We start from the raw sequence: 13329 nt of genomic DNA on the forward strand, positions 1-13329 counted from the left end.
GTGCAGACCTCGGTTACGGTTTTTCAAAGGGAAATCTATTGAAATATGCGGGTGATCTCGCCTTAAAAAGGGGGACACCATTTAAACAGGTAGGCCAACGATTTTCACTAAAAGGTTGTTGTTTATCCCTTATAATTAATACTGGTATATATATTTTACTTTTAGATTATCCCGAGTGACCAGTTCTGGGCTGGCTTTAAAACTAGAAACCCCACTGTTGCACTCCGAAAGCCAGAGGGCACTGCGGCAATCCGACATCAGTGCATGAATGTTAAGAAGGTTGGAATGTTCTTTAGATCGGCCACAAAAGTATTGCTAAATGCTCAACCGATGCATATTTGGAATCTCGATGAAACTGGCGTTCAGTTTTCTCATGTCCCCGGAAAAATTGTTGCACGGTAGGCTTTGAACTAAATTAGCCTATCATTTAAATACTTCAACTGTTGGTCTATAAATAGCCCTTATCAAACCCAAGTTATTAAGCCCAGCAATATTCTAATGAGTTGTTGAAGTATTTTTAATTTCCGACTATCAGCAATCATCCAGATACAGAAACTCAATACCACAGTCATAAAACAACAGATTTAGGAATGAACGTTATAACGATGAAAATTTTATTTTCAAAACTCTTATTTACAGAAAAGGGAGCAAGTATGTTCAATCTCGAATCAGCGGCAATCGCGAAACAGTTACGATCATGGCATGTGGAAATGCTGCTGGGCAGATGCTGGCCCCTAACGTTATTTTTAAGGGCAAGACGGCAGCATCATTACTCTCAGTTGACACAATGAACGCACCGGCAGGTACGACAGTTTCTGTATCGGAGAGTGGTTGGACGAAACAGGTAATTAGTTGTCAGTCACATTTTGAATCAGGCTCCTGAAGTGAAAAGCATTGTCAAATTTCATGTATTCATGATTTCAACAGGGAATTGCAACGATTTGGTTTAAGAAAAATTTTTTACCTGCTATTGGAGCGGCTCGTCCACAGATTTTGATATCCGATGGACATAACAGCCACAATTTTCTTGAATTGGTCGAGCTGGCAAGAGAAAATGGAGTAACACTGTTAGAATTACCAGAACATACCTCACATTGGTTGCAACCTTTAGATCGGTAAACACACTTCTTACAGATTTTATTAAAGAATACATCTTCCAATGAAATTAGACCTCAACTGACTAATTAATGTTTCACTTTCTTTGAAGATCATGCTTTAAGACATTGAAAGCATCATGGAATCGCCTATGTTTGAATTTTCATAACGAAAATCCGGGACGTATAGTGAACAAAAGTTGTTTCTTTGAGATCTTCAGACCAACATGGCTCAGTATAACCCCGGAGAACCTTATAAATGGTTTTCGAGCATGTGGTCTTTTTCCATTCAATCCCGAGATCATTCCCAAGGAAGCTTTTTTACCATCAAGCACAAGAGTTGCTGATGTGGTGAGTTACTGAATAATAAGTAACCCGTATTGCCCTTAATTGAGGTTAACTGTACCTACATGTTTTTTTTTATAATGGGTTATAGGTATCAGATCCTACAATTGAAACGATGCAAGATCCATTTTCAGGATTATCGAAGGTATTTTTCTCGTAAAACTTGCACAAAAATCTAAAATATATCTAAGAGAACCTAGTTCCATATATATTATCAAATGTAAAGATGAAAAAAAAAAATTTTCTTCACATTACTTTTTACTTAGGAATCTGCATCTAATGTATTGACAACAGTTGAAAAACCATTTCGTGAGGTGTGAATAGTGATTTAATTTCACTTCAACTTTTTTATGATTAATTTAATTTGTTTAGATTGTTTTTGGACTAATGACCTGTTCGAGTGTTTGTTGCATTGTGTGTTACAGTTTCTAACCTTTTTCATGATCATTGATTTTTTCAGTCTCTCAAGTCCAAGCACAATATATCCTTTTCAAAATGATAATTGCAGATTTTATTGATGATTTCAAATGGATGAGATATTTTAATTTGTGAATTGTTTTATAATCTTCTCAATCAGTGGTTGACCATATTATTTTGTAGACACTGCCTATAACTATCGATGGTCATTCCATTGCCTTAAAGGCAATGGAATCAGCCATTTCCTCGGAAATGAAGAAAAAATTTGAAGAACGATACACCGAAGGCTGTGACTTGACTAATGATGCACTGTATTCAGCATGGAAAATTTTGAAAACTAAATCATCAGCTGAAGTTATCGATAGCTTCCCGATCGAAAATAACTCATCCCCAGGTAAGAGTTAAGATCATTTTTAAAATAATGATAATACTTATTCGCCATGTAAATATGCAGTATAAATAATATATAATTACAAACAAATTGCATATACTTACTGATTAATTTTGATGTACTTAGCTGATCCCGACAATGATGTGCTGGATTATCCCGTACTGATGCCAACTGAAAAGAAAAGAAAACGCGATGATAAGCGTTATTTCATTCTAACTGCGGATGATGCATATGCAAATGCGGTTTCAAAACAGAAGTTGAAAGAACAAAAAGAAAAGGAAAAACTAGAAAGAAGGAAAAAGAAATGTTTGACAACGGTAAGTTTAAGAACAGTTCTACGATTCATATCAAACGGTGAAAAACACACATCATAAAGAAATTAATTCAATAATTAATAAAAACTCTTGCAGGCTTCAACAAGACCACAAAATGGAACTTGCTCCATTAATCCTGTAAGTTGAAAAAGATCTCTTGAAATGAGCAAATTTAATGAAAATAATATTCATACTTTGTATTCCTTTATTGTTCAGGCTCCATCAAGACCAGACAAGGAAAAATTAGCCGTAGTTCATGTGAGTAAAAAAATATGTTATATGTGTTCACTTTCGTCAGTTTATTTGTAATATGAGTAACTGAGGTACCCGGTAACCGGTAGGCTAAAATTATATATAAGTTTATTGAACAAAAATTAAACCGTTTAATTAAAATTTCATATTGAGAATGGCTATAATGTGTAATTCTGAATTTCAGGATCCTGTGCCTGAGACAAGTGGTGTCAACATGGTTTACGAAATCAACATAAGGTAAATAACTTGCTGCGCTTCTAAATATAAAATATAAATATCTAGTCACTAGTGATGAATAATTTATTTGTACCGGGGTACTTACTTTGTAGTGAAGGTTCATATATTGCCCTTTATCAGGAAGGTGAGAAGCGCAGGAAGCACTTATACTTTGGAGTGGTATGTATTAATCGGCTGAATTATTTTATCTGAAAGGAAAAATACAATTCTCCTGTGATTGTTATGTTTAACTGCTTGCAGATTCTAGAGATATTGGACTTCGGAGAAGTAATATCCGTTCAGTTTCTTGAACAACACTGCAAGAAAAATTTATTCGTTTGGCCCGATGTGGATATTATCGAAGAGCATCCCGTTGAGAATGTACTGAACAACTTGAAACCGCCTGAGGTGGTAAATACGAGGATGCAGATGGCATTTCAAGTTGATGAATTTTCAAAGACTTGCGATTTGTTCGCTTGCATGTAATAGGCTTACTACGTTTTGTTACGTAGAGAGGCCTTAAAGTTGTATTGCTATTGTATTGTATATACGTGTGTGCGTGTGCGTGTATCTATGTATGTGTGTATGTATTTATGTATGTGTGTATGTATTTATGTATGCGTGTATGTAGTTACCAAGTATTTATGTATATATTTATGTATGTGTGTATGTATGTATGTATTTACCAAGTATTTATGTATGTGTGTATGTATTTATGTATGTATGTATGTGTATATATGTAGGCCTATGTATGTTTGTTTTTTGTTACTCTTTTTGTTACTCATCTAGTCTTAAAAATGTTTATAAATAGTGCAATAAAAATTTATTACTTTCTGTTACGCCTTTTAGGCCTACATTACATGTTAGTTAATCAGTTTATTACATGTACCTTCTCGACGGTTGCTGCATTTCTAACGGTCTTCCTTTTATCTTGGTGAATTGGGATTACCATATCCACCATCTAGTAGGCTGTAGAAATTCATACAATTGCTGGAAATTCCACTCGGATAAAAAAAATATTTATGGGATTCGAACCCAAATGGTGTCTTGTCCCTAGATGTTTCTGATCTAACCAGCTGTTACTAAATGCTGCCACCCCTGTAGAAGCAATTAGTATAACCCAAATACGTTCTAGCCTAGTTTCATAGAACGCATACACAAAAATAACGAATATATGCATTTCCGAATTTATGTTGACTATTTCCGAAATTACGTAACCCGGGCTTCCGAAATTATGTTGTCTCTATAAATGTCTCATACTGGTAAGTTATTTTAATGGATATATTTCAAATCGATTCTGGAGTAATATTTGGAAGCAGAAATATCAGGCTGTAAAAATATCCACCTTCCAACGGCATTTGTTCATGTCGAAAATCATCCGTCAAAACAGCGCATCCGAAAATACCTTCCGAAATTACGTGGAGTTACCCTACTTCAAATACATCGTAAACTGTGTAGCTTTGATTTCTGATTCAGACCCCTCATCCTGGCCTTTCATCATTTTCGTCATCCACTATCAAAAATAGATATAGCCGCAAATTTCGTCTTGTTAATCAATGATAATGTACTATTTAATTTCAGCTCATTACTTGGGGCAATAGTGGTATATCAGGGGTTGATTTTTACTAATTCAAAAATGCAGGTGTTTGATTCTCAGAAAAAAAGCCTGGCATGAGGAGGGGCTAGTGGTATTTTGGTGTTAATATCTTACTGGCTCTAAGGCAAAAACCCAGACATTCCGTTCTCAAAAATCCTGGCTTATCGTGTGGGGAAGAGGTACATGGTTTGGCTGTATATGTACCCAGACACGAATGGAGCTGGCATAAATCTGTGGTACAATAACAGTTAATACTAGGCATAGGGATAGGGATGGTTATGAGATAATTAAAGCTAGCTTTCTCAAACCACAGTGGTCAGGCTCTGTCTGACAAACATTTTGACCTGATATATAATATGCTCTATTCATCTTGTCATTTCGCTAGCCAGAAGTCAAACTCCGATGGTGGGAAGTCTGGTGATACCAACATCAATAATCCGACTCCGGGACTGAGTCCGATGGCACCATTGGACGTTCCAACAACATCATTCCCTAGTCAACACGCGAGACAAACAACTTGGAGGATGGAGACATCAACATATACCCGAGAAAAACCTTGTAAGCTTTCGGACTAATTCGATTTCGAAAAAAAATTATGTAAGATTGACCGCCGATCACACAACTCTATCTGTATATCTATATATATTTAAAAAAAAACTAAAAATATGTAAAACTTAGACAAAATTCTACCTTGTAAACTTTCGGACTACTTCGATTTTGAAAGAAAAATTATGTAAGATTGAACACCAATCACACAACTATATCTGCACTTCGATTTATAAAAGGAACTAAAAATATGTAAAACTTAGACAAAATTCTACCTTGTAAACTTTCGGACTACTTCGATTTTGAAAAAAAAATTATGTAAGATTGACTGCTATATCTGCACTAAGATAAAAAAAAACTGTAAAAATATGTAAAACTTAGACAAAATTCTACCTTGTAAACTTTCGGACTACTTCGATTTTGAAAAAACAATTATGTAAGATTGACTGCTATATCTGCACTTTGATCTTAAAAAAACTTTAAAAATATGTAAAACTTAGACAAAATTCTACCTTGTAAACTTTCGGACTACTTCGATTTCGAAAAAAAAAATATGTAAGATTGACTGCTATATCTGCACTTCGATTTAAGAAAAAAAAAAACTAAAAAGTTGTAAAACTTAGACAAAATTCTACCTTGTAAATATTCGGACTACTTCGATTTTGAAAAACAATTATGTAAGATTGACTGCTATATCTGCACTAAGATAAAAAAAAAACTGTAAAAATATGTAAAACTTAAAATTCTACCTTGTAAACTTTCGGACTACTCCGATTTTGAAAAAAAAATTATGTAAGATTGAACACCAATCACACAACTATATCTGCACTTCGATTTATAAAAGGAACTAAAAATATGTAAAACTTAGACAAAATTCTACCTTGTAAACTTTCGGACTACTTCAATTTTGAAAAAAAAATTATGTAAGATTGACTGCTATATCTGCACTAAGATAAAAAAAAACTGTAAAAATATGTAAAACTTAGACAAAATTCTACCTTGTAAACTTTCGGACTACTTCGATTTTGAAAAAACAATTATGTAAGATTGACTGCTATATCTGCACTTCGATTTAAGAAAAAAAAAAACTAAAAAGTTGTAAAACTTAGACAAAATTCTACCTTGTAAACTTTCGGACTACTTCGATTTCGAAAAAAAAAATATGTAAGATTGACTGCTATATCTGCACTAAGATAAAAAAAAAACTGTAAAAATATGTAAAACTTAAAATTCTACCTTGTAAACTTTCGGACTACTCCGATTTTGAAAAAAAAATTATGTAAGATTGAACACCAATCACACAACTATATCTGCACTTCGATTTATAAAAGGAACTAAAAATATGTAAAACTTAGACAAAATTCTACCTTGTAAACTTTCGGACTACTTCAATTTTGAAAAAAAAATTATGTAAGATTGACTGCTATATCTGCACCAAGATAAAAAAAAACTGTAAAAATATGTAAAACTTAGACAAAATTCTACCTTGTAAACTTTCGGACTACTTCAATTTTGAAAAAAAATTATGTAAGATTGACTGCTATATCTGCACTAAGATAAAAAAAACTGTAAAAATATGTAAAACTTAGACAAAATTCTACCTTGTAAACTTTCGGACTACTTCAATTTTGAAAAAAAAAATTATGTAAGATTGACTGCTATATCTGCACTAAGATAAAAAAAACTGTAAAAATATGTAAAACTTAGACAAAATTCTACCTTGTAAACTTTCGGACTACTTCGATTTCGAAAAAAAATTATGTTAGATTGACTGCTATATCTGCACTAAGATAAAAGAAAAACTGTAAAAATATGTAAAACTTAGACAAAATTCTACCTTGTAAACTTTCGGACTACTTCAATTTTGAAAAAAAATTATGTAAGATTGACTGCTATATCTGCACTAAGATAAAAAAAAAAACTGTAAAAATATGTAAAACTTAGACAAAATTCTACCTTATAAACTTTCGGACTACTTCGATTTCGAAAAAAAATTATGTAAGATTGACTGCTATATCTGCACTAAGATAAAAAAAAACTGTAAAAATATGTAAAACTTAGACAAAATTCTACCTTGTAAACTTTCGGACTACTTCAATTTTGAAAAAAAAAATTATGTAAGATTGACTGCTATATCTGCACTTCGATTTAGAAAAAAAAAACTGTAAAAATATGTAAAACTGAGACAAAATTCTACCTTGTAAACTTTCGGACTACTTCAATTTTGAAAAACAATTATGTAAGATTGACTGCTATATCTGCACTAAGATAAAAGAAAAACTGTAAAAATATGTAAAACTTAGACAAAATTCTACCTTGTAAACTTTCGGACTACTTCAATTTTGAAAAAAAATTATGTAAGATTGACTGCTATATCTGCACTAAGATAAAAAAAAAACTGTAAAAATATGTAAAACTTAGACAAAATTCTACCTTGTAAACTTTCGGACTACTTCGATTTCGAAAAAAAATTATGTAAGATTGACTGCTATATCTGCACTAAGATAAAAAAAAAACTGTAAAAATATGTAAAACTTTGACAAAATTCTACCTTGTAAATTTTCGGACTACAATTTTGAAAAAAAATTATGTAAGATTGACTGCTATATCTGCACTAAGATAAAAAAATAACTGTAAAAATATGTAAAACTTAGACAAAATTCTACCTTGTAAATTTTCGGACTACAATTTTGAAAAACAATTATGTAAGATTGACTGCTATATCTGCACTAAGATAAAAAAAAATCTGTAAAAATATGTAAAACTTAGACAAAATTCTACCTTGTAAACTTTCGGACTACTTCGATTTTGAAAAAAAAATATGTAAGATTGACTGCTATATCTGCACTTCGATTTAGAAAAAAAAACTGTAAAAATATGTAAAACTTAGACAAAATTCTATTTTGTAAACTTTCGGACTACTTCAATTTTGAAAAAAAATTATGTAAGATTGACTGCTATATCTGCACTAAGATAAAAAAAACTGTAAAAATATGTAAAACTTAGACAAAATTCTACCTTGTAAACTTTCGGACTACTTCGATTTTGGAAAAAAAATTATGTAAGATTGTCTGCTATATCTGCACTAAGATTTAAAAAAACTGTAAAAATATGTAAAACTTAGACAAAATTCTACCTTGTAAACTTTCGGACTACTTCGATTTTGAAAAACAATTATGTAAGATTGACTGCTATATCTGCACTTCGATTTCAATATAAACTAAAAATATGTAAAACTTAGACAAAATTCTACCTTGTAAACTTTCGGACTACTTCAATTTTGAAAAAAAATTATGTAAGATTGACTGCTATATCTGCACTAAGATAAAAAAAACTGTAAAAATATGTAAAACTTAGACAAAATTCTACCTTGTAAACTTTCGGACTACTTCGATTTTGAAAGAAAAATTATGTAAGATTGACTGCTATATCTGCACTAAGATTAAAAAAAACTGTAAAAATATGTAAAACTTAGACAAAATTCTACCTTGTAAACTTTCGGACTACTTCAATTTTGAAAAAAAATTATGTAAGATTGACTGCTATATCTGCACTAAGATAAAAAAAACTGTAAAAATATGTAAAACTTAGACAAAATTCTACCTTGTAAACTTTCGGACTACTTCGATTTTGAAAAAAAAATTATGTAAGATTGACTGCTATATCTGCACTTCGATTTAAGAAAAAAAAACTAAAAATTTGTAAAACTTAGACAAAATTCTACCTTGTAAACTTTCGGACTACTTCAATTTTGAAAAAAAATTATGTAAGATTGACTGCTATATCTGCACTAAGATAAAAAAAAAAACTGTAAAAATATGTAAAACTTAGACAAAATTCTACCTTGTAAACTTTCGGACTACTTCAATTTTGAAAAAAAATTATGTAAGATTGACTGCTATATCTGCACTAAGATAAAAAAAAACTGTAAAAATATGTAAAACTTAGACAAAATTCTACCTTGTAAACTTTCGGACTACTTCAATTTTGAAAAAAAATTATGTAAGATTGACTGCTATATCTGCACTAAGATAAAAAAAAACTGTAAAAATATGTAAAACTTAGACAAAATTCTACCTTGTAAACTTTCGGACTACTTCGATTTTGAAAGAAAAATTATGTAAGATTGACTGCTATATCTGCACTAAGATAAAAAAAAACTGTAAAAATATGTAAAACTTAAAATTCTACCTTGTAAACTTTCGGACTACTTCGATTTTGAAAAAAAACACTTCGATTTAAATATAAACTAAAAATATGTAAAACTTAGACAAAATTCTACCTTGTAAACTTTCGGACTACTTCGATTTTGAAAGAAAAATTATGTAAGATTGACTGCTATATCTGCACTAAGATAAAAAAAAACTGTAAAAATATGTAAAACTTAGACAAAATTCTACCTTGTAAACTTTCGGACTACTTCAATTTTGAAAAAAAATTATGTAAGATTGACTGCTATATCTGCACTTTGATCTTAAAAAAACTTTAAAAATATGTAAAACTTAGACAAAATTCTACCTTGTAAACTATCGGACTACTTCAATTTTGAAAAAAAAATTATGTAAGATTGACTGCTATATCTGCACTTTGATCTTAAAAAAACTTTAAAAATATGTAAAACTTAGACAAAATTCTACCTTGTAAACTTTCGGACTACTTCAATTTTGAAAAAAAATTATGTAAGATTGACTGCTATATCTGCACTAAGATAAAAAAAAATCTGTAAAAATATGTAAAACTTAGACAAAATTCTACCTTGTAAACTTTCGGACTACTTCGATTTTGAAAAAAAATTATGTAAGATTGACTGCTATATCTGCACTAAGATAAAAAAAAAAACTGTAAAAATATGTAAAACTTAGACAAAATTCTACCTTGTAAACTTTCGGACTACTTCAATTTTGAAAAAAAATTATGTAAGATTGACTGCTATATCTGCACTAAGATAAAAAAAAAAACTGTAAAAATATGTAAAACTTAGACAAAATTCTACCTTGTAAACTTTCGGACTACTTCAATTTTGAAAAAAAATTATGTAAGATTGACTGCTATATCTGCACTAAGATAAAAAAAAACTGTAAAAATATGTAAAACTTAGACAAAATTCTACCTTGTAAACTTTCGGACTACTTCAATTTTGAAAAAAAATTATGTAAGATTGACTGCTATATCTGCACTTTGATCTTAAAAAAACTTTAAAAATATGTAAAACTTAGACAAAATTCTACCTTGTAAACTATCGGACTACTTCAATTTTGAAAAAAAAATTATGTAAGATTGACTGCTATATCTGCACTTTGATCTTAAAAAAACTTTAAAAATATGTAAAACTTAGACAAAATTCTACCTTGTAAACTTTCGGACTACTTCAATTTTGAAAAAAAATTATGTAAGATTGACTGCTATATCTGCACTAAGATAAAAAAAAAACTGTAAAAATATGTAAAACTTAGACAAAATTCTACCTTGTAAACTTTCGGACTACTTCGATTTTGAAAAAAAATTATGTAAGATTGACTGCTATATCTGCACTAAGATAAAAAAAAAAACTGTAAAAATATGTAAAACTTAGACAAAATTCTACCTTGTAAACTTTCGGACTACTTCAATTTTGAAAAAAAATTATGTAAGATTGACTGCTATATCTGCACTAAGATAAAAAAAAAACTGTAAAAATATGTAAAACTTAGACAAAATTCTACCTTGTAAACTTTCGGACTACTTCAATTTTGAAAAAAAATTATGTAAGATTGACTGCTATATCTGCACTAAGATAAAAAAAAACTGTAAAAATATGTAAAACTTAGACAAAATTCTACCTTGTAAACTTTCGGACTACTTCAATTTTGAAAAAAAATTATGTAAGATTGACTGCTATATCTGCACTAAGATAAAAAAAAACTGTAAAAATATGTAAAACTTAGACAAAATTCTACCTTGTAAACTTTCGGACTACAATTTTGAAAAAAAATTATGTAAGATTGACTGCTATATCTGCACTAAGATAAAAAAAAATCTGTAAAAATATGTAAAACTTAGACAAAATTCTACCTTGTAAACTTTCGGACTACTTCAATTTTGAAAAAAAATTATGTAAGATTGACTGCTATATCTGCACTAAGATAAAAAAAAACTGTAAAAATATGTAAAACTTAGACAAAATTCTACCTTGTAAACTTTCGGACTACAATTTTGAAAAAAAATTATGTAAGATTGACTGCTATATCTGCACTAAGATAAAAAAAAATCTGTAAAAATATGTAAAACTTAGACAAAATTCTACCTTGTAAACTTTCGGACTACTTCGATTTCGAAAAAAAATTATGTAAGATTGACTGCTATATCTGCACTAAGATAAAAAAAAAACTGTAAAAATATGTAAAACTTAGACAAAATTCTACCTTGTAAATTTTCGGACTACAATTTTGAAAAAAAATTATGTAAGATTGACTGCTATATCTGCACTAAGATAAAAAAAAATCTGTAAAAATATGTAAAACTTAGACAAAATTCTACCTTGTAAACTTTCGGACTACTTCGATTTTGAAAAAAAAATTATGTAAGATTGACTGCTATATCTGCACTAAGATAAAAAAAAAACTGTAAAAATATGTAAAACTTAGACAAAATTCTACCTTGTAAATTTTCGGACTACAATTTTGAAAAAAAATTATGTAAGATTGACTGCTATATCTGCACTAAGATAAAAAAAAATCTGTAAAAATATGTAAAACTTAGACAAAATTCCACCTTGTAAACTTTCGGACTACTTCGATTTTGAAAAAAAAATTATGTAAGATTGACCGCTGATCACAACTATATCTGTACTCAAACAAGTCAAACGAGAGCCTGAGATCAACAACTCATCTAAAATCTGCCGATGAGAGAACAGCTCACATAACGGGCCAGTTTGAATTCAACTCATCAGCCAACAAACTTAGATGATCCACGTTGATAATGAACCCAGCAATCAAAAAGGTAACTTGATGTACATGGACAAATTTTGATTCATTCTAAATGAAATCTTTTGTCATTACAGGATATCTTATGATCATTGCAGCTAAATTTCAACTATACGAAAAAGCCCAGCTTGAGATCAACTCCTCGTCCAAAATCTACAAACTGGAACGGTGCACAGAAAAGGCCAGAACTGAACCCAGCAATCTTTGAAGGTAAGTTGATATACATGTACATGGAATTACCGGTATATAGAAATTTCAAGCCTCATATGAATATCATTTAATAAGTGACTATCATCAAAATCTATTTACCGGTCCAAATGGCTGATCTTTTATCTTTACTAGTCTTAAACAATGATGAACTAGTCCTATTACTGCAATTAATAATTGGGGTTTAAATCGGCAATTGACGTCAATGAATTTTACTTTGTGAAAAACACGGTGGCCTGTAATTTAAAATGACATGTAAGTTATGATAAATCTGTCTAAAATGTTTTGCTTTCTTCACTTTGTTTCAGCCGAACTAACATCATCGAGAAGACACCCACAACGATTACTGATCGACCCATTTGCTGATGAAAATTGCAGAAGCCCAGGTGATAAGTTGAGGAGCCAGTGACGGATTAATCACTCAACGATGGATTCTTCTACAATCGGTGATTGATTTCTATAAAACATTTTATCAGGAGCAGCAGAGACAATAGTGTATCTTATAAACACTAATTCGCGCAGTAATGCTAATGGATTATCTTATAAACACTGATACAGGATAAACACTGTTTTAGAAGCAGCAAGGACAATAGTGTATCTTATAAATTGACGAGCAGTATTGATTTTTTTACCTATCACCCTTTTTCAAACCAGTCTGATTATAGTGTTTTCGAGGAAACTATTAGATAATGTTTTATGCAATGTGAGAGTCTAATAAAAGCTTAGCTCCATTAATTCAAGATATTGATCTTCGATCCTTGGTCGATAGATAAGTCAAGTTAGGTTAGTGGCAAGGGGTAAATGTTGGCGTCGAGCGCCTAGTTTGGACTCGAAGGTCTGTTGAGTTAACTCCTAAACTGAGATATAGTTTCAACATCATATTGTGAGTTTTATCATCATGCTTACCGTAGTTAAACATAGTCAACAGTGGCTATGCCCCTGTCTTGCTAGGCCCTAGATATCACATAGTTAGGAAACATAGAACATA

The 13329-nt window shown here is 30.5% G+C and overlaps 1 protein-coding gene and 1 long non-coding RNA gene across 3 annotated transcripts; one reads left to right on the forward strand and one right to left on the reverse strand.

Annotated features, from left to right (window-relative positions):
- Positions 1–746: 746 nt before the first annotated feature.
- Positions 747–4454, reverse strand: LOC141907564 (uncharacterized). Of its 2 annotated transcripts, XR_012619511.1 has the most exons (6): positions 4375–4420; positions 3919–3998; positions 3136–3238; positions 2352–2418; positions 965–1041; positions 747–879 (listed from the first exon to the last, which is right to left on the reverse strand). It is a non-coding gene; the product is annotated as an uncharacterized LOC141907564 (long non-coding RNA). The 2 variants fall into 2 exon arrangements; XR_012619510.1 differs by having other exon boundaries at positions 3919–4454.
- On the forward strand, positions 2064–3633 carry LOC141907563 (uncharacterized). Its single transcript, XM_074797246.1, has 7 exons — positions 2064–2250; positions 2374–2564; positions 2658–2699; positions 2778–2819; positions 2998–3050; positions 3143–3209; positions 3291–3633. Exons 1-7 carry the CDS (start codon positions 2085–2087, stop codon positions 3513–3515), a joined length of 786 nt encoding a protein of 261 aa, XP_074653347.1. The 5' UTR covers positions 2064–2084; the 3' UTR covers positions 3516–3633.
- Positions 4455–13329: the final 8875 nt, after the last annotated feature.

Source organism: Tubulanus polymorphus, chromosome 6, assembly GCF_964204645.1.
Source record: "Tubulanus polymorphus chromosome 6, tnTubPoly1.2, whole genome shotgun sequence".
NCBI classification, from domain to species: domain Eukaryota; kingdom Metazoa; phylum Nemertea; class Palaeonemertea; order Tubulaniformes; family Tubulanidae; genus Tubulanus; species Tubulanus polymorphus.